The sequence below is a fragment of the Cephus cinctus genome, unplaced genomic scaffold (genome assembly GCF_000341935.2).
Source record: "Cephus cinctus unplaced genomic scaffold, Ccin1 Ccin1_scaffold1184, whole genome shotgun sequence".
NCBI lineage: Eukaryota > Metazoa > Arthropoda > Insecta > Hymenoptera > Cephidae > Cephus > Cephus cinctus.
The window spans coordinates 1,028,353-1,050,756 of NW_014333664.1; the positions used below are offsets into that span (position 1 = coordinate 1,028,353).

At 42.3% G+C, this 22,404-nt stretch overlaps 1 protein-coding gene across 2 annotated transcripts in view; it reads left to right on the top strand.

The window, feature by feature from the left end:
• The window catches only part of LOC107272491 (integrin alpha-PS2), a 34,033-nt gene extending 11,737 nt beyond the window's left edge, over window positions 1-22,296 (top strand). The window contains exons 4-12 of one of the 2 annotated variants that reach the window (XM_015749687.2): window positions 7,120-7,234; window positions 12,086-12,147; window positions 15,334-15,382; window positions 16,010-16,090; window positions 17,215-17,390; window positions 17,477-17,715; window positions 17,790-19,302; window positions 19,407-20,996; window positions 21,088-22,296. In XM_015749687.2, the coding sequence (XP_015605173.1) occupies window positions 7,120-7,234; window positions 12,086-12,147; window positions 15,334-15,382; window positions 16,010-16,090; window positions 17,215-17,390; window positions 17,477-17,715; window positions 17,790-19,302; window positions 19,407-20,996; window positions 21,088-21,162 (3,900 nt within the window). In that variant the 3' untranslated portion in view covers window positions 21,163-22,296. The remainder of the gene's footprint in view (window positions 1-7,119; window positions 7,235-12,085; window positions 12,148-15,333; window positions 15,383-16,009; window positions 16,091-17,214; window positions 17,391-17,476; window positions 17,716-17,789; window positions 19,303-19,406; window positions 20,997-21,087) is intronic. The other variant, XM_015749688.2, reaches the window with a different exon arrangement.
• Window positions 22,297-22,404: the final 108 nt, after the last annotated feature.

Here is a 22,404-nt window from a genome sequence, read left to right on the forward strand (position 1 = left end):
GTCAACGCGCCAACGTCTCGAATAATTCATACTGATATTTTCACTAGTTTTTGTCTAAGCGTTCAGGCTTTCTAAATTCTCATTAACGTCCTGTCTGGATACCAATCCAACGCGAGGATCTTTGCCCTTCCTGGAGTCTTGGGCTTCTGGTCGAATGCGGCCAACCGTCGCGGTGCCTATGATGTATTGCCGCCCTTATCTATCTTTATGGGCGCTCGTGCGTTTACATGCAACTACACGAACCGTACGCGTGGTGCGCGTACACGGACGGGGATGCCCAGCTGCGTGTCTGCGAATAAAATCCGGCGTGTATGCACATCACGCGCCACTGCGGTAGTCGCATGCGGTGCGTTTTACGCTGGAGGAAAGAAAAGATTGAACGAATCCGCCTCTGGTTTGCTGAATTCTTTTGGCGGCTGCAGCCCGCCTGTATCTAGAATACATTATATAAGTCAATCGAATTGGCCGGTGTGTCCGGACATACAAGAAAGGTAACGTGGCAAGGATTGATGAAAATTGTTTTTTCTTACGCCATAGTATTTATAGAGGTAAAAATTAAATAGGTCGAATCATTTGGACGCGGCGAGTATGCATGTAACCTCAAGCTGAAGGTTTAAGCGCCATTATGGATTTTTCATAGGGATACGGGTACTTTTGTAATTTCGCATTGCGAGTCATCAGCTGAGTGATCAGGGACGACATTCTCTACGTAGTAATGTTGGAATTATCTACTTACTCCAGAATGCGAATGCACATTCTCATGTATGCGACTTGATTGTTTTCTTCGGTGCTTGCCCCGTTCGTTCTTTCTCTCTTTCGAAGCGAAAAGCCAATTCGACAAAACTTTCGGAAGAGGTAACGCTATTGCTTTTTTTTATATTTTATGAAAATTTTATAAATTATTAATTTAAAAAATTTTTTTTTTTTCTTACCCATATTGTACCTTTCATATATATCGGTTATACCGTGTACTTCTTTAAATATGAATACGATAGTTGCTTCTGCTCTCTTTACTTTAATCGACCGAAGCTTCCATTTACACGGTATGCGGTATCGCTTGTACATATATATATGCTGGCGAATCTCTAACAATGCAAAACGCAGGATTGCCTTGTATGCGATTATTCGCATCACGTTTTGCAATGTCAGTCTCGTAGTACTGATACGGCAGTTGAAAATCGCAACACGTATCACGTGCAATATTAATTTTTCCGTCCTACGTCTCCTTAGAGTATATTTATTGGCACTCGCGTTAAAGTCGTTCACGCTGACCCACGTGTGTGTATCCAGGACATCTATAAGAATCCACCTTGTCCTCCGGTCGACACGACACGTATAGATCACGAAGCGTAGACGTCTCCCGTCGCTCCATTGTAAACGGCGATACCGAAAAGACGAGTCCTTGCGAAGGCTGTAGATCCCACGGGAATTCCCCGAAATGGTCCTGGCATCTCGGCAAGTCCGAAATAAAGAAAAAACAAAAGGAAAAAAAAAAAAACAACCCAACAAGACCGCATCGCGCGAATTTATCGCTCGCGGAATCGGCCGACACGAGCAATTTGTCGTGTTCGGCCGAAGAATAAAAGAAGCGCGAGGGAATAGTAAAGAGAAGAGGTAGGAACGGTGGAGAAGTAAGAGAAAGGGGGTTGCTAGAGTCACGGAAGAGTCGATAAATCCAGAGTGGGGCCTTAGGGCAAGTCCGTATAGCTGGGCGATATCGGTAGTACTCGGAGTATATACAGGAAGCGCGTTAACGTGCCTTTAAATATTCCCGCCGTTGCGTATGGATCGTCGAACAATCGTGGCGTGGAAAGGAGCCATGTCGACGAAGAGTAAAGACAAAAGGAATAATGGAGTAAGGAAAAAGAGAGAGATAAGTGCGAGCTCCCTATACAAGCCCGCAAAGAGAAGAAAAGGAGAATCGGGGTAGAGCCCCATGCCTACCTCTACGAGGAGCAGCCACTCCAAGGAGTCCCGGACTCCTGGCGGAGGAACAATCGCCAGTAAAATATACGCGTCCTCCCGATAAAACCTTCTGCCGGCTGGCGGCACTCTCTTCGCCGTCGGACGTCCTCGAGAGAGGCATTGTCGTTCGCCGGTAACGCATCGATTAAAACGGCCGTACGAACGACGAGGCCCGCGCCGAAGTCGAACTCCAGGAACAATCGCCACGACCCCAACGACCTGGCCTGAGAGCGGATCCTTGTTTGAGACTGATAATCTTGCCTTTTCTTTTTACCGCTCCTCTTCCACGCACCGCTTCATCCTCTTGTAGGACCATTTCTTATTACTCAGGTTCTCCGGGTGAATCAGCCGTTCCGTCAGATCCGTTTGGTCAAATTAAATATTTAAAGGTTGAATCAGTGCTGAATTATTTTTTAATCTTGGATTCCGCAATTTCTTGTCGATTCTCTATCTCTCTCTCTCTCCCTCTCCCAGCCAAAGGATTATCCGACCCCGAAGACAATGCACATTCCGCGCGGGTGTTTTGCCGACGGGACAAATTGCGACGCTCGCTAAACGGCGCCTTTTTGCGACGACGCCTTAGCGTCCCCACCTACTTGCCGCTGCGGGCCCTCGCGCTCGTACGAACTATAGCCGAGCCACTTCGTGGTGTCCCGCTATAGTCTTTTCATATATACCGCGACAATGAACCCCAAGCAAGAGCGCTGGTGCTTCATTGTCGCAAAACGTGGAATTACTTTGCCCTCGTTAAACGCCAAGGATCTTCTCACTTAGTACTTCGTTGTCAGTGCGGCAAAGTGCAAGAAAAAAAAAAAAAAATACGATCAGAGCACCAGACACTGAATCAGCCATCCTTTCTACAGAAGTCGTACTGTGGTCTGTTTTTCTTGTAAGCGAAAGAAAAAATTTCACCCTCTAATTAACTCCCACCCTTTACATCTAGGACCGTACTTGTTATCTCTGTAAATAAAGCTGGGAGTTATCTAGACTAGACACGTTGCGGTACACATGCACAAACTGATTATATAGACTTTTAATATTATCGTGTTGCAGTAGCAACGGTATACGGTACAATGGCTATTTACCCTTTGTATATTCTGTGGACACGGACAGCCAGTACGTGTCAAGCAAACGTTGATATATCCGGATGGTAATATCCAGGCGGAAATACATTAATTAAAAACTAATAGACAGTCATACGTATATATACTATTGTATACGATACTGTATACACCCCATGGTAGCACCCTTTGAGAAACGGTGATTTATAAATATCTCTCTGACTCAGTACCCGGTAGGTGAGTCAACCTCCAAACTAACGCAACGTCTCCACACTGTTCATCAACCTCCCTGCTGACGTAACCACCATTTCACTTCTTCTTTTTCACGAGTAATCTTAGCCACGGTCCGCGATCAAAATACTTGACAGCACCCGGGCTGGCTGTTTTTTTTATTTTTCTTTTGTCGCGAAGATCATTTACAAGGACTCTGCGCTCGCTCGTGATCGTCGAACTGAGGGAGACCGAGGTACGAAATTAAACGAGTAGAAATTGATACGTTTAAAGGAGGAAGAAAAAAGCTGTTTGCGAATTTACCACTGTATCTGTAGGGTACGGGATGGAATGAAGAAATGTAATACACGTGTAGCGGACGGGTGTGCGCATCCATAAAGTAAATGTATACAATTGATTCTACGATTACGGCAAACCCGCCATCTTCCGTAGGTGCAGGCGCCGTGCACGCTGGCTAAAAATTGTCTCGGCCGTTACTAAACAAATGTCGACGTCGATACGAGTCATGAGAAATTTCAGGGGAGATCGTGCCCGTGGATGAGAGTTAAAGTCAAGAATACACAATACGAGAGAGTAAATTGAGTTGCCGACAGTTTATGCTAGAGTCCGTCGCATTATATTCAGCATGCCGTTTCTGTCCTTTATAAAAACATTCCGTAAGGAGTTATCGTAGCGTGTTATCGTAGACCGAGGATTATTTCTACCGTCCATCCATCGATCTGTCCTTGTGTCCGTCCATCCGCCCATTCATCCCCTCGTCCGTCCGTCGATGGTTCTAAGGCCTTCGCGGACCGCGACAGAACATCCTGGGCCTTTAGGAGGGCCGTTAAATTCATTCGAGAATAAATAAAATGTCTCACGTAGTACCCTCACGTGTGGATGCCCCTTCAGATCTTTATGACTGGTCATTACCAGGCCGTTTCGTTCCGCCAACGTTACATTTCGCTCGCTGTTACTTCTCTTTCGAGCACCACTCGTCCTCGGAGTTTTCGGATACGATTCTCAGCACGAGTTTGTCCAGCGGCCGATAGTTAACCCGGCCGGGATGGATTTGGCAATCTTACATCATCCCGGGGCGCCACTCGTAACCTACATTTAAATAGAACCACGAGCAGTGGTCTCGGTGAAATTAGGATTTGTTTTTGAAGAAAATTGTCAACCGGGTGAAACAGTCAAGCCAAACGAGAAGCCGAGCTGGTTGCAACCGACCCGCGATGACCTCATTCGAGCAGCTCGAAATAACTTTGGTTTTCCTCGTATAATCGCTCCATGCTAAGATAGTGAGAAGGTTTTGTTCCGAGTTTATTTTGCTGCTCGCTGAACTTATCCGTTAGGGTTTTTTTTTTTATATTTTTTTTAACAACCCATAGATAACCTAAAACATTCTCGATACTCGTACACATACCTTGATCAAATGAATTGTACTTTTGACAAGTAGTCACTTGACGCCAGTAACAGCCAATCACCCGCGTCCATTCACGTTATACACGAAACAATAAAGTTCAATGGAGAAGGGTTTTACGATCTCGCTACCATAGAGGGGCGACTTGCCGCGGGCCAATCCTTGCCATAAAATTCGGCAGCAATCGTAACGCCCCGTAAGTCGTTTAACGGTCTGCCACGGTGGAACGTTAAAAGGCGTCAATTTATTTTTAACCGTAAAGCAATACACGTTAATGTCAGGAGTAGGTCCTGACGTTTCGCGCTGTTAAAAAACACCGCCGGGTTATTTAGCAGCTGTCTCCCGTGCTCAATGTTCCTGCACTGCTAAAGAATACGAGTGTGCGCATGCGCGAACAAAAGAAATCGCTAGACTGGACCAGGAGTTAGACAATGCCAAAAAAAAAACTAGTCATTAACCAAATGATTAAAAAACAGTGTATTTAAATTTTCAAAAACAACCGTTGGGCGAAAATTTCCAAAATTTCCCTTTTCTCATCCGACCGTAATATCCGATCTAATGAAACGTTTCAAGACACAAATAAGCCAAGTTTACAAAACAAAATACTCGACCATACCGACGCCTTGGGACGCGACGTCGACACTTGCTTCCATAATTCCAGTCGCAATCGCTTCGCCTCCCCTCGATCTTTTCTCACTCTTAATCTTCATATATACACACATTACGCACTCGTACGTGCGCGTCACGCTTCTACGCGACACCCTCGGGGACTTCAGCTAGTCAGCTGCCCGCGTGTCAAATTTGACAGGCCAATCGATTTATTTCCAGACATTTAATTCCCGTTTGGCTCATTCGCGCCAGCTGTTCGCGCTGCTATATACATTATGCTATACATCAGTATATACATACAGCATGCAGGCATTGCTACTATATAACTTTTACCAAATCCGTCTTGATCTTTTAATACACCATGATCCCTCTTACTGTACTACTATCGTATCGCGTGGTCGCGCCGATGACAGCTTTCTGGTCATCCGCGTACATTCCTACATTCCGTTTATTTAATTGCAACAATAACTCCGAAGACTTCTCAGCTTATCCTTGAACCATTAAACCTCAACTGGTTCAATGGATAAATTGCGCTGCTCCCATACTTCTTTTTCTCTCTCGTTCCCTCTCCCTCCCTGCTCTCATGGCTGGACCCTCCTTAAGCAAGAGGCTGGAGCGAACGACTGCACCATCCATCCACTACGTGAATTCTCAGCCTCGAGCTTAACTCCGCACCACTTTAAGACACTCACTTTCTTTCCCCTTAACATCCCTTAGGCTTATCATGGCTTCCTTGTTGATGCGTGTCTCGAGTGAGTGTCGATGGCTATGGGGTTGGCAGCACTGGAGCCTTAAACTTGACACTTCTGTGAACTTAGTTCATGCTCGTTTCTCGCTACTCTTAGCATCTGACGCACCCGCTGACGCTTATCACTTATCACTCTTATCAGTAACGCTCTCTTGCTTGTGCCACTTTGCTCCAATCATTGGTATAAAGATTTTTATAATTTTTAATTCAGATATAACTAAGGGGATTCACCTTCTCAAATTGTCTTCACCTATCTTGCTCCAGCTTCACGGCAATTAGAACGACTGCAACAATAAGACAACAGTGCGTTCTCAGTGCGAGGCAACTGCGCATGCGCACGTACGACTGCCATAATAATGGCTGACAATCGTAACAGTACGTTTCGCGGCAATCAACCTCACGAGTTAATTGCACAATAATTTTCTTCGTTGACCCTCGCTCCTTATCTCGGAACTACAAAATTCTTTTGATACTTTACTCGCTGGTGTGTGATTAAAAAAAATGGACTCGTACCGTGAGAAACGTAGTCACTAATTTCTAACGGTGACTCGGCCGTGACGTCACGCTCCGATTAAGAAAATTTGTCAATCGGAAGCCGATCGTAATCGGATCGTCGTGTGTAAATGGAGAGTCCGTAATTAGGGTCATAGGTCACACGATACCATTAGCCGAGCTCCAATGGTCAGGATAATTCGATGCCGACTCCTCCCATATTTTTAATAAAAATTGTATCGACTATCCTTACGCTAAATGATGTTTTAATCAATTTGTTATTTTTTTTTTTAATACACTCTTGACGTCGCATATATTTATCAATGATTACGTCAACTCTAAACTAGACTGTCTGTTAAATGATTCGACCGCGTTACGCAATCGCATATAACAATAAAGTCCATTTACGGCATTCGTACTGAACTTATTGACGTTAACAAAAAGCTCGAAAATGCCATTTAAACGACTCACTCGGTTAACGTATGCAAAGTCAAGGCCCAAAACGGGATGGGTCTTCTCGCTGGCCCATATTTATCTACGTTGGGTATTCCTAACAAAGCGGATTAATTACAAGGGACCAGTTATTAATAACCTGTGCTTTCATTTCTCAGGCCTGCGCACCGAGGTACATATGGTTCTCCAGGAAGATAACCATGAGGGAACCGGTGGGCACCTGCTGGATCACGAACTTCACGAACTCCTTCGAATATTCTCCGTGCCGAACGAGTAAGTTCAATATATGTATATATAGATATATAAACGAGAATCAGCAAGAACATTATACGTTTTCCCAGTCACAACCTCAATGCATACATGTAGTTTGATCTACAGTGTATTACAATGTACATTCTCGGATATCGAGCGATAAAAATTACTGTTATCCAGTGCTTACGCATAGCTACGGTGGTCAGTCTTATTATTGTATGACTTAATCTTTTTTAAATAGATTTTATTTCTGGCGGTGTATTTATCGCGTGCAGCGCGAGACTTGCACCTATTTTAACCAAGTATACACAAGGAAGGTGGTCCCAGACGCTGGTTTATTCTGCAGGTCACGACAGCGAGGAAAGATTCGAAACATTTTCGTCTGGCTAGAATCACGTCAAAGCTCTGACTTGGCGCATAAATATGTCGGCATTCGTAGATACTGCTTGGAGTAAACAATTCGTTCCAGGGACCGTCGGGCAGGGGCCTCGAGGCGCTTTCGTAGACGATTCGACACGGAACCTCTTGAGGTCCACTTGAACTTAGGATTTTCGACGTATGGTTATCCTTGCAGTTGTGCACTGTAAATGTAGGTAAACGGATGATAATATATGGGAGTTTTAAAAAAAAAAGTCTTAAGGCATTTAAGAGTCTATTTCCTGTCGTACTAACGTCTGTCTGTTTCTTGGCTTGTTATTCATATTACTATTGGGCCTTATTTTCAGTCTCGTTGGTACCTTGGTGGTTTCAATATCAATATGGGCTTTTTATTGTTTCGACAGTGACAGTGCATGGCCACCTGCGACTGGACCATCTTTCACTGTTATCGTAGCAGGCGTTATCAGGTCGAATGTCTGGTTCTGCTGTTAGGATGTTGTTATCGGGCCCATTCACGCTCCGGAATCTTTTTTGGGCCCTCCCACATTGTCGACGACGTCATATCAGACCTTTTCGGCCTGTAGGACATAAGTAACATGCGCTACTGGGCGTACGGCTGGTTTTTGAATTTCGAGCAGACACTCTTTTTTTTTACTTCCACATTTTTTCTGATACTTTGTTATTTTTCTTCCTTCTTTTTTTTTCTTCCCGTCCTCACTTACTCCGTTCTCCCCTATACGTAACGCCGGGAGCAGCTTCCGACGTCGAAGTCTTGCGGAAGGAGGATGTTTTCTTTGTCGGTGACCTTTTTTTCATCTTGGAGGAAAATTACTTTTGGCATCCGGTCAATGGTTTCACGAGGGTAATTCGACGCTAACGAACCCAGCGAGGACCCTGCAATTCGATCGGTATTCAAACTTCTAAAGACCTTCGACTTTTCTCTGATGTTAGGTTAGGCTGCTCTTTGACTGTCAGACGGTTGAAACTCCTCCCCGATTACTTGGAAGCACTTTTTTTCCTATTTCGTACTGGACACTTCCGTCACTCGGGTTAATTGCTACCACGCGGACATTTATACTTCCGGTACCGTTAAAACCGTTACAGTGGATAAGGTATAAGAGTAAAAAAAAATGTACCCCAAGGCGACTATTCAGTCGGGAGTCCCTAGGTGCAATTAGCAACCTACCAGACTGCTCTTTAACGAGCAGCACAAGATTTACGAATCTCGATGAACGACACCATCAATACTCATGATATTTTTTTCCCCCTCGTAACTTTAACAACAATTCTCGGTGGAAGTTATTGGTGTTATTGGTATCGTTCGATCCTTGGACACGTGCTGAATATTTACGTAGAAACTTACACCAGCAATAATCATACGTCAGTCTGAGCTCATCGCCCAGTAAATTCCACAGGCAATTAAATAATTTGTAGGAAAACAAGTGTCAGCCTCGGATAAATCATTTCTCTGATGTCAGAATCGCGAAGACGCTCGCTGATTTTCCCGCATGCTTTGTTTTTCCTGGGCGTGCGCGATCCTGATGTTTCCTTCGTGTCACTAGCGCTCCGTCAGGCTCGTAGCTGGAACTCCCGGGCCCCGTAGCAACAAAATCTTTAATAGATCCTTTCGGACCCGCTCAAAGATTTTAAAACACAAAAAATTCTCACACGCAAAATTAATGAAAATTCAAAATCGAAATTCAGTTCGTCAACGAACAACTCCTTTATCAACACATAGGACTGGGAAGTCGTAATATCTGGCCCCCTTGTGACGTGCATCGAAATGTCACGTCACAATAAATTCTTATACGTATATAAACGTGCTATCCGTTACGCGACTGCAGACACATCACGCACGTGCGTACGGACCCCTTTTGCTTTATCCAGTATTTCATTATTCAACCGGCATACATCGACATTCGCCATTCCTTAAAATTTCAAACAACCCACGTTTTTTTTTCACTGTCCAACCACTGTATTTCGCGTGTTGCCAAATAAATGGACTAAACGACGTAATTCAAAGTGACAGAAAAAGGTCTTATCAAATTTTTATGAAAATTTAACCCAACAATAAATTTTCATGTCTTATCAGCCTTATCTCTGAAATCTCAAACCGATGACATCTCCACGTGATAAATATTCGGACACCCGTTCCCGGTCGTGATTTATTTAATATCGTCCAGGAAAGCGCTCGCGTATATCACTATGTGCTTCTAGGGGTCACCCACCCCACGGGCCAGTGGAGTTTAAATATAGCGAGTGCATAAAAATAATAATGAAAAGGCGCCAGAGTCGTGCGGCACTAACTCAGTGCCGTACTAACGAGGCCAATTAGCACTTGATCCTACTTGAATTACGATTAAGTTGCTGATTTCAAAAATTTCGTGTCAACGCTTCTTCCTGCATCATCGATGACCTTTGAAAAATAAATAATCAATAATACCTCATAAAACAAAATTCGAATATCATACGTTCACGTTCAATTACCACATATGTACGTTATCCGGTAGTCACCATGCGTTACGATTAACAAGAGCTTCATTCATAATCGCGTAACTCGGTTAATACATTATCTCCTACATACCGGGTGTGACCCGTCACAAATAATAATCACACGTAACTCAATCCAAAGCGTTTTCCTATACGTATAAAATGTCGCTCGATTGAGTCGAAGAAAACATATACTATTTTTCAATAATATCGCGAATACAATTCCATTTATATTATACGTATGGTCGATAAAGTTATCGCTAACAGGTTATAAATGATACACCATTAATACAGCGAATGATTCTGTTATCAGGTCTGTGATTACCACCATTATAATAATAGTCCATTGATTTGAATTAAATCGATATTCCATACAGCCGTGCCAATCACTGATAACAAGTAGACGTCGATTGACGTACAAGACAATACGAATGAGATAGGTCAGGGATTTCGTGCGTAACCTTAAAAACGCACGAGCAAGGATCCCTTATAATACGACGACAGGAATAGCCATGAAGTTGAAGTAACGAGCTACGAAGGGCTACATAAATAGTCCAGACGACGAAACGTCAGCCAGATCGCCATATGAACGATACATGTGAATCCGGCCTCAGGGGGAGACCTTCGTCAGGCTTCTCGATTCGTTAAATCTATTCAGGATTGTCGCTCGAGTAAATTCGGCGAAGGCATTTTCATCGGGAACCGTAACGAGTTCGATTGAAAAAGTACGGGAACATAGGGGGGTCAATTTTAATAATTCTTTTTATTTCTTTATCTCCCTTCGGACCGTCTCAATAACGTCCACAGACTGATTGATATAATTGGGCGAGTGGCAGCTCGACTAAGTGCTTGATGGTCCGTCAACCATTCCAGCCGACGTTTCTCTTGGTGCTCTTGGTACTCGTACACCCTGAAGAAGACTTAGACCCGACGTGCGTGCATATGCGTAGGGGAACGCACCGGATACCACTTACTCACACAGGAATATGTTTCTTATGGCATTCGACGTACGTGTTGAAAATATGCAGAGAGTGCGGATGGCAGGAATGGCACTGACCCTAACCGCACGTTATTAATGCGCCAATGTACATTCGTCGCGTTCCATAGTGCGTTACCTTATACGTCTTTCGAGCAGGTACTAATTATCGGATAATATGGATGGTTAACAAATAGGTACACAACGAGGGTGACAATGAAAACTCTGATTTCGATAAGAAAATTAGATTTTTATCGGCGATTAACCTGGTACAGGGGGTATTTTTTTTATTTACGTTTTTTTTTATCGAGATTCCATGGACCATCTGAAAATTAAAGCTGGATGAAATATCGAGTGACTGGTGAAGCATGTGATATTCGTAAGACTGAAAATGTATATGTATGGTATTATGTGAAATAAATAAATTAATCGTTTGGATGAAGTCATTACGCGTAATGACGATGATCAATTTCCTCGTTGTTGATTTCATAGAATTTTGCAAAAAAAAAAGTTCGTTTTTACCGAGGGAGGAGAAACGAGAATGTTTCTTCTCGTTTCGAGTATATGTATATACGTGTGGAATCTGCAATCGAGCGTAGAGAATTGATGATGGCGTCATGGAGAGGATCGATTCGGGATTAATGACGCGTGGACGGGAACGCAAGACGTTGCTACGTGTCTTTGACGATCTGCTTTGGTATTGACTTCCTTGCGGATTACTTCACGATACTCGCACGGTCATCGTTAGTTATTGGATCGACAATTTTGAATTACATACCATTTCGCGGCATTTCGCGTTGTCGTAATTAGACTGGAGTCAACCGTTAGAATTTAGTGTGTTATAATGATTATCACGAACAGAGTATAGCTTGAGTTTTATATTTCCATTTTTTGTTTTCGTACATGAAAGACACTTTATGACCACCCGTTACATGGTCCTTCAATAACTGCCAGGTATGACGGATGACGTTCTCATTCGTCTACTACGTATAAGAAGGACACAGAATAATTGCACGCTTCCGTTTCAGGTCACTGGGGTTACCATAGGCAAGGTTCGTGTCAGGCTGGATTGGGCGCCGCCGTGTCCAAGGTAAGAATATAATATTTCATAATTTACTTATAATCTCAAAATAAATCTCTCGTCATAGTTATCACAAGTGATTTAACAGTATACTGTTATACCGTAATATTTTTTTCACCCCATAGTAACTTACGACAAATTTAACATCTATATATATATATATATAATACACTAGGCTGACAGGTCTGGTGTGTCGCGAGGAAGTTTACTAGTCGAATGAGCGAAACGGAGGGTTTGGAGTCTTCTAAATATGGATAAGAATGTGCATTCTTATTATCCGCGTTCGTCCGCATATGCACCGCCGGACCGTGCACAGAGTTTAACACGTGGTTTAGTGAGAGTAGAGTGAGTACGTGGTTTAACATACCGCGTAAGCTTAAATCGTCAATTTCAAATTGTACAGGATTCCCGCCGATTCTGAACGCGCGTAACATACGTTTGTTAATGCCCGTAACAGTTTTCCTTGAGTTTTTCCCGCGCGACCTGCGCACTGCCCAGTGCGCATCGCGTGGCCCTTTGCGCATGCGCCGCGCCGCCAAAGAAACAGCAGGACAATCCGCGTCCACTCAGGGAGCTATCTCGCCGATGTATAATTCAGAATTGTCCGCTAGTAGGATGTTTAATGCATGTACGCCAGGGTAACCTGAGTCACGGTATTCAATGGTAATACACTCGCGAGACTTATCCACTTTGCGCATGCGCGCGACACAGCCCGGACTCGATGATTTTAGGCAAATTCGATTCTACTTAACTCGAACTCAGAAGCGGACCGACGTCTTGTTGTATCGGCGTCGGCATTGTTTTCTTGCTAGAATGAAAAGTGGCCGATCATGATCGCTCAATCAAGATCCTCGAGGATCTAAGATTCTGCTTGGTATCGAGTGACAGGCCCTGGACTATTTACGTAAGTCTAGAAAAGCTCGATTAGTCAAGCGTGACGTGCTCTGTATATGTTAACGTGGGTTAACGGTGGGGTTGGGTTAGGTACGAAATGACTGGATAACTTCTTCGTCCTCCTTGGAATCCACGATAGCGAACAATGACTCCCGGTATAAATTCCGTCCTACGCTCGGAGACTCAAGCTGTACGCACGTATTTGGCTACGTTATATTTCAATCTGCGATTCGCGAGTGTCTGCTTCTTTTTTTTTCTTCCTTTTGCATTGATTTCTTTTTTCTTTCTGAGTTCCTATACCTTCTTACTTCTCTCTGCTTCTTTTCTACCAACCGCGATCGGCGCCAGAACATAACTCATGCCGGTCGTGTTTCGTGTAGACAGGTTAGGTAGCTACCCCGTGACCGCCATTGTTTCACTTGCAAATTTTTCCCTTGTAAGCACGAGCGAGTCTCTCTGTAGGGGGTATTATCGTGGCAGGTTCCTCTACCCTTCCTCACAGCCTTCAGGAGCATCACGAAGGACGGTAACTCCCTGCAGGACGTCGGCGTACGTACGTCCTTTCACTACTCGAATTCAAAGTATCTGCGACCGTCTTTTATTTATCGATAATTCACGAATTTTTCAAAATTACGAATTTTCTTATAAAAAAAATTTTGACCTTCAACATATGTTTGGACGAATTTTTTTTTGTTATCTCCCAGTATTCGATCGGTTGTTAATCTGACTGTACCGGTCAGGTCCAAAGTTAAAAAATTTATAGTTCATGTTTTTTTTAATTCAAAAATATTACTTCGCCCATTCGCATGCTATGTCCAAGTAGAAATATCCGCGCTCTGCCAGCCAGAACGCGGTATCTCATACGGCCATTTAAGGCGCGGACATTTCGTTCTGTCACCGTTCCGTACTTCTCTGCCGTATGGACCACCTACGCGCCAGACTCCCATCCAGCTTCTACGTTACTGGCTCCTTGTCGTACAGTGGTTCATATGAGCGCTCGGCATTTCTCACGGTCAAGTAGGAGTCAAATGAAACCACAGAGATAAATTCTTTGTTGCATCCTCCAAGTCCACGCTTGCTAAACTGCTTTTGGCAATGAGGAGGGTCCTCCTCGTGTCATCTGCATATATTCCTACTTGTACCACCGTATAACATATATGCCTTCACATATGAACGTGGGTTGTACGCGTAGGCGAGCTCGAGAAAGTCGTCAGAATCGTCATGAAGAATAACTGCGTCACTGCGCTGGCCGCTTATGGGGAAACGAAAGGACGTTAGGAATTTAACAAAAAAAAAGTTTAATCGTAGGAAAAAAAAATTAAAATTTTTTTATTACAAGCGTTCAGGCTGCAAAATTCGGGGATTGACAAAATATCGTAATCTGCATATCGACTATATCGAATCGATTCGTGGGAATTAAAATGAAAAGGCTTTCTGTATTTTCTATGGGTACGTCGACAATTTCGAGTGGCACTCCAGTCTCTCTCCTTGAGATAAAATCGTGCTAGCGACGCTGCGCCAACGCACGCGGCAAAAAATCGTCTCACGGAGTATTATAGCCCCGCGGAGTAATTCACGAAGACTCCTCGATGGGATTCAGCAGCGTTTTCACGAAGCGACGTGGACGCGTCTTGACGTCTTGCCGCGCGGATCGTCTTTTCTTACTGCGGTATCCTACGCGATCCAGAGATCCATCTGTATTTTCTTGTTCTCGTGAGAAGTAAACCGCATACGTGCTATCGGGCAGACTCCATGTTGAAAAAGAAATTAAACGGAGCCCGATCGCTTTCATTAACGTAAATTGTGCGTGCGTCTTTAAGCGATCGACTAATTTATCGTGGCTGTCCGGTAACGCAACGCTACTGCGTGTATCGATGATTTTATCGGCAAACCGTGGAGAGACCGTTTTATCGATTGGTCGATATAAAAATTTGTCTTGGTGTTTTTAATTTGTATTTTTTTTTTGAATTTTTTTTCTATCATTCCTTCACGATTCTCCCTTTGGAGAATCATGGGGGATCTGCATTGCTACTTCGATGATACTTGCACTACATCTTCGAGACAAAGGAAAGTCATTCTCTTTAATCTACGGTCCGACCGTAATCCTGATTCAATTCATCGTTCGGGACGTCTCGTATAAGTTGGCGATAAGACTCGTATAAGTGAAATGGATTTCGTGGCGAGAGAACGACCAGACGAAATCGAGTAAAGTGGCTCCTTGGGTTTTATCGAAAGAAACCCTTCAAACGACTATTAATTCTTCTTGTGTAATAGTCAGAAGATCCTGTTGGAATGTTACAGGACGGGGACAGACTCTTCATCGGAGCACCGGGCAGCTGGTTCTGGCAAGGTGAGATTCCATTGAGCGTAATAACGGTTAGGACTAAAATTGAAAAAAGAAAGCGCAAATTTATCATTTGTTTTTTTTTTTTTTTTTTTTTTTTTTTTTTTTTTTTTTTTTTTTTTTTTTTTTTTTTTTTTTTTTTTTTTTTTTTTTTTTTTTTTTTTTTTTTTTTTTTTTTTTTTTTTTTTTTTTTTTTTTTTTTTTTTTTTTTTTTTTTTTTTTTTTTTTTTTTTTTTTTTTTTTTTGAAATCGTCCGTATCTAGAAATACGTTTATCGCGAAAACAATTTTTTTTCAGCATTTTTCATTTTCAGCAAATATATTTCGAATGACAAACTTTTTTTTTGATTTCCACGACAAGAAACATCCTGATAGGTCACACTCGTTATTTTTTAATAATTTTTCGTAACAATCGTTAAAAACTATATTAATTCGAAATTTATTAAACAATGTTGGTGGAAGGCTCTAACAGGGGTACGAGGTTATTGACAAAATTTTTTGTGTACACGCTCAGGACTCCTCGCATGAGTTAATAATTAGGATTTCTGTCAAGGACCTAAGGGTGAATTTAAATGCATTAATCTATTGCGTTTATTTAATTTGCCGGTGAACTTGTTTAATATGCAAATTTCAGGTCAGCTCTACTCCATTGACAGCCGAGTCACGTTTCCATTCATACCACCTAGGTCCGCCTACTTCGGGGCCTTGAAAGAAGGTACCACGAATTCGCAGCTGGCGTCCCTACGTGTCACACATTTTCTTTATTTTGATTCTATCCTTCTCGCTCCTAATTTCTCTAATAATCTACCTTTCCTCTTTTCCGCGAACTTACCGAAATCTTTGCTATCAAATTAACACACGCCAGCCCACGAGACTTCTTCCTTCCAGCTAAAGAACAGTGAACAAATGGACAGCGACTGAAACAAACGAAAATTCATCCTATGCCGAATTTTTTTTTTCCGTCAATAATAGACAATGACCCTTGACACTTCCTTGGCAGTGGCTGACCACTGGCTTAACCATTAACCTGGTAGAATATATACAAAGACAGAGTACGTACCTGTTTTCTTGGCTTTTGAGGCTCGACAAAATTAATCGTTGAACCTCAATTAACACGATGCTTGCTAATTTTAACTACCTCGTGTTTACCTTTTTTTGTAATTTATCTTTTGGTTGACGTGATGATTAAAATTTTACAAAATTTATACATACACATACTGCTTCTTTACTGCATATGCATATATTTCGAAGATTTGCCAATTTGCGCGGACAAACTTTTTTTTTTCTTTAACTGCCAGGTGAGTCGAGGCTGACGACCATTTAACAGGTGTGGGCTCGCGTTTATTTACAGCTTGAAACATCGCCAACCGCTGCAGTAACCGGAAGCCAGTTGTTCCGCTATATAATAATGCCGCAAGTCACCCGTGGGACCTGTTGCATTTTCGAAAATTCTATTACTTATAGAATCATCGAAAGTGTCGTTAATCTCACAGGTGTATTTTACCCATAATAAATCGTGACTAGTTATGCCTAGCTGTAATAATAATAATATTATTATTATTAATATATTATTAATATTCAAATTGTTTAGCGCGTTCAGGTGCCAGATTAAAAAGACAGCTTTTACATATACACAGCGTCGTGTGATTGCAATGCTGATTGAGTGATTATACGCCGTGTAATTACACGTTATGCTTGACGAATTGAATAAAAAATAAAAGTCAAAATTAAACTTACATGCAAGTCCAACGCTAGAAAATGCTGTGGCACGTTGGACAATTTTTTTTCCTGATGGTATTTTTTCTTGACGTTATAATGTTAAAAAATATAATTTTACAGGTCAGGTATTCTCGCAGTCTGCCGTCGATAAATCCAGGGTCATGTTCACCAAGGAGGGTCTTGACCAAGAGGATGACAGTTATATGGGCTATTCCGTAGCTACTGGAGACTTCATTGGAAATGGAAAAAGCGGTATCGCTGTGGGCATGCCACGTGGTGTTTATCTGAAGGGAAAGGTAATAGAAAACCGACGATATTCAACCAGGAAGTTGTTAAATCATTGTTTCTCGTCGAGCGTGACACCCTTGTGCTTCCTTGGCAGGTCCTACTCTTTACGTCTACCATGGTAAATCATCAAAACATAACCGGGGAACAAATGGGCGCCTATTTCGGATACGCTGTGGCATCTGGTGACATTAACGGAGATGGTTTGGATGATGTCATCATAGGTGCACCCATGTACACGGTACCTAACAATCCTGAAAAGTCGTTCGAGACTGGTCGGGTTTACGTTTATTACCAAGGCAGGGATTCGTCTAACTTCCAAATAAACGACCACAGGTCAGTAGTAACTTTTTGAAAACTTTCAATGTGCTCACTGAGGTCAGCATTGTAACGGCAGCTCTTTGTTTCAGAGATGGGCTGATACATAGAGGTCGCTTCGGTCTATCGTTGGCATCCTTGGGTGATATAAATCGTGATGGTTATGGTGACTTTGCCGTTGGTGAACCCTACGGTGGTTCAGAGGGTCGCGGGGCCGTTTATATTTATCATGGTTCTTCTGAAGGTGTCCTTGAGAAATCCTCTCAGGTGATCGACGCTGCGAACCTCGAAACACCGATACAAACGTTTGGCTTCTCCATAGCTGGTGGACATGACCTGGATCAGAATGGCTACCCCGATTTGGCTGTAGGAGCCTATGAGTCTAACACTGCCATGTTCTTTAGATCTAGACCTATCATCAAGATGAATTCCTACGTGGTGTTCGAATTGGATTCGAAGGTTATCGACCTGGACATTCGTACCTGCACGCTCTCGAATCTCGTTGAGGTTACGTGTCTTCCATTGAAAGCCTGTCTAACTTATTCTGGTGACGGTGTATTACCTCGTCACGAGTTTGATGTACAATACGTTCTGGATGTGAAGAAGCCAAAGGCTCCGCGTATGTTCTTCCTGGATCATGAAGAAAACAGCACCATGAGTAGCACCATTCTCGCGGAACGCAATGTAGAATACTGTCGCACTGTCAAGGTCTACGTGTCATCGGAAATACGCGACAAGCTCACGCCTTTTGACGCCGAGATGAGAATGAGTTTGAAAGAGGATCACCTTTATGATTACAGTCCAAGGAATCCTAGGACACCGTTGAGGCCTGTCCTAGGTTCCACCACGTCCCGGAAGGACACATTTTCTATTAGAAAGAACTGTGGTTCTAACAACATTTGTGTACCGGATCTTCAGCTGACCGTTAAGCCTAATGTAGACAAATATCACGTGGGATCTGGAAAAAGATTGAACTTGACTGTTCTGGTTCAGAACATTGGCGAGGACGCGTTTGAAGCTATGTTCTATCTGAAATTGCCACCTGGAATTAATTATGTAAATACAGAACAGGCCAAAATGAGCGAAATTGTGGTACAGTGCTCGCTGCGAACCCAGTCGAAGAATAATGTATTGCGTTGCGATATAGGGAATCCATTTCCTGGAAATAAGTCTATCAAGTTTGATGTAATACTTCAGCCAACAACGTCTGACGAGATGGAAGCCACTTATGAATTGGAGATGAATGTCAACACGACTAATCCCGAAAAAGACACTATGAGTGACAACCGGCAGTATCTCTCACTGCCCATCTGGGTAGAGACTGTACTTGATATTGTAGGCGAGAGCAGGCCCAAGAATCTGTATTATAATCCTGACAATTTCACTGCTGAGAATATCACTACGGAATTGGAATTTGGTCCGGCCTTCACTCACAATTATACAATAAGTAATCGGGGTCCAAATAGAATTCTTAAAGCAGAAGTTTATCTGGTATGGCCTGCAAAGACTATAGCTGACGAGGAACTTCTTTACTTACTCGAACAACCAGAGGTGTCTAAACCAATTACTTGCGAATCTGCCAATGCCAATTACTTGAGTCTTCGGGTACGTTACACCTAATACATAATATAATTACTTAATTCAAGTCATGTACATCATACTGTATAGTGCATTTTGATAACTGTTAATCATTATTGTGTACTTTGCAGTTGGATGAAAGACGTGAGAGCCATATGAGATCTGGAAACTTGGCAGGCGTCAACCATCAGGAGTCATCGTCCAAGAAAACGATAAATGTACAACGTGAATACGAACTCACCGACGCTGAGCGTAGAAAACTTGAGAGAGAAATGAGCGAAGCGAACACTGATGTTGGTTCGGAAATTCACAGAACGCAACAAAAGATTAATACTGTCAATACTGAAACAAGATGGAAGCAACATCAGGAGTCGGATGGTGCTATGAGTGGAAGCGGTTCTTTCGATAATAGAGATCAATTTCATACTAATGTACAGAAGACCTCTGAAATAACCGGTAATTTATCCGGGCAGGGATCTAGGGTTCAGTCAAATGCAAACACTGGTTTCCAACATCAGTGGGACACTGAGGAAACTATTGGCGGATCTGATCTGAGTTTGATGAATAATAGTGAAGACCTAAAGCAATTCTTCAGTAAGCTGGGGAACGATGATAGTGCTTACGATATTTATAACGAAGACGGCAAACAGTTTGTCATGTTCAAGGGTAGATTCCGTGCGGCAGCCGACGGGAAGGAGTACATAGAATTTAAAGATGGCAATATATTAGAACTTATGAATGAATACGGAAAGCCAAGTTATACCTCCAGCGATCAGAGTGTACAACATCAAAGTAATTTCTTAAGACTAGAAGGTCAATTGATAACTGGTCACGATGGCAAACACTACATCCAATTAAAGGATGGCAAAATGATTCCATTGAAAACTTCATATACTTACACAGAAAGAAGAACGTATTCTACAGATGGTGAACCCAGAGAATCTTCTAGGACATACTCATCAGGTGGTCAAAGGTACCACGAGGTAGCGCAGGAAGCAGATAATGCTGGTAGAACATACGGAAATTCTTGGCACGAGAAATCCTCAAGTCGTGACAATAAAGAAGGTGGTGCTTTCGAAATATACAGGTCACAAACCCACGAAGAGAAGCACTCTTCTGAGAAGAAGTACAACACCAGAGTCTACGGCAGGGACAGTGACGTAAATGTTCCTGCGGGTGACAATGTGCCAACCAATCGACCTGATCAACGTCGTAATTATAGATATAGAAGAGAGAGTGACGTGATGAGCGTCGAGGAGTTCAGAAGATACGAGAAGCGTCAACATCATCATCACCACCACAGACACCGTAGAGAGGATAATTTCGATCAAATTCCTGACTACGCGAAAGACATCGATGCGGACATCCAGTTTCCTCAGTGTACAGCTGCCAAGTGTATTGTACTGCATTGCAGTATAGAGTCCTTAAATAAGGATGAAGAAGCCTGGATTAGTACCAGGTACAGGGTCAAGGCCAGTACACTGAAGAAATTTGCCTTCAATGAGCAAGTAGAAGTCTCGACTAAACTCATCGCTCAGGTTACTAAACAACCCTACATTGGCGCCCCCAGGGATCGAGTTGTCTATAGTTCCGAAGTTACTACCAGCTTGCAGCCTACTGCATTACCATTGGCACCTGATGTCGTTCCTCTCTGGGTCGTTGTACTCTCCGCTTGTGCTGGAACGATAATACTACTTTTACTTATATATCTTCTTTATAAGGTAAGTTTAGAAATTTGCCACTAATGGTCTATTGTGTGAATTATTAGGGGTATGGTTTTTTTTAATTATTTTTTTTTTTTTTAAATTGCAGTGTGGATTCTTCAAGCGTAACAGACCGTCCGACGTTCCAGAAAGGCAGCCGTTGAATAGAAACGGTCATTTTTAAAGGAAGATAAATCCTAAGCAAATAATAGAATATGTTGGAATGCTCATCTGATTCTCGAATAACGAGTGAATTGTTACTGTTGACGAACAGCTTTCAGAAATTACGTATGCGAGACTGTGCACGTATATCTTTTTTTTTAAACACATGCCATAGCATTCAATGAAATCGCGATGGGCGAAGTCTATTGGAAGATAGTAAATAATCGACTGGCGGTTTTTATCCGCGATATTACAAAGCCGCGTCGTATCTGTTTACAATAAGCGATGCGAAGACGATCCGAGCGAGTTTTATACATTTTGATATATTTAACAGACGCGAGAGTGCCTTAACGACGTTCTCAATTGTACTAAAAAAGAAAGAAACTTATATTAGCGTTTTTTTGTTCGTATTTAGAAATCTAAAACATACTGCCAACGATACTCCTTTCCAGCTCCGTGCACTTTGCCATCCCCATGGAAGTTTCTAGTCAGAAACAATTTTATACTTATATAAGCCGCGCATGCGCGGTACAAGTTTCGAACGAACGAAATTCAAATTCGCGTCGCCCGTGTACATAGAGATGTTCTTTTTTTCTGTTTTAAATCTCAAGACAATGGGAACGAGCTTTGCAATTTTTCGAATGACAAGGTTTTTCTTTCTTCATTTTTTCCCTTTCACTCCAGCTACGAAAAACGGAGATGAGAAATTAGGAACGTTGGCGAAAATAAACAAGCTCGTTTGTAATGGCGCGAAACAATTTTTTACTTGAGTGACGTTCTCGTTTTTATCTGCTGTGACAGATCTCATTATTGCTGGAGTATCTTATTACGGCTCGGTAGCGGGCGGGAGCCATTTAAAACGATCTGGGGTTTATATTATTTATTAAACGAAAAAGAAAAAAAAATGGAAACGAAACTCTACGTATAATGTGTATGTTGGAATGATACACCGTTGAAAGGGTCTCATGCCCTATGTATGTGTGTACAATCTGTAAATTATTAATTCTCTACTAAATTTTCCTAGAGTAGCCTAATGCAATAATAATTTGAGTAGAGATTATATCCGGTTTTTATGACTCGGTATCGGGTTTAAATGAACTGACCTGTACATACAGTGTTAAGGTGTAATATTAAAAATAAAATGATATTAATGCTACATTTCTAGATTATACTTCTTTTCATAAAACACAATACCTACTTTGCGTATGCATAAGCAAAACTTTGTATATTCATTAAATATCAGTCAAAGATTATAGTTAGGTTG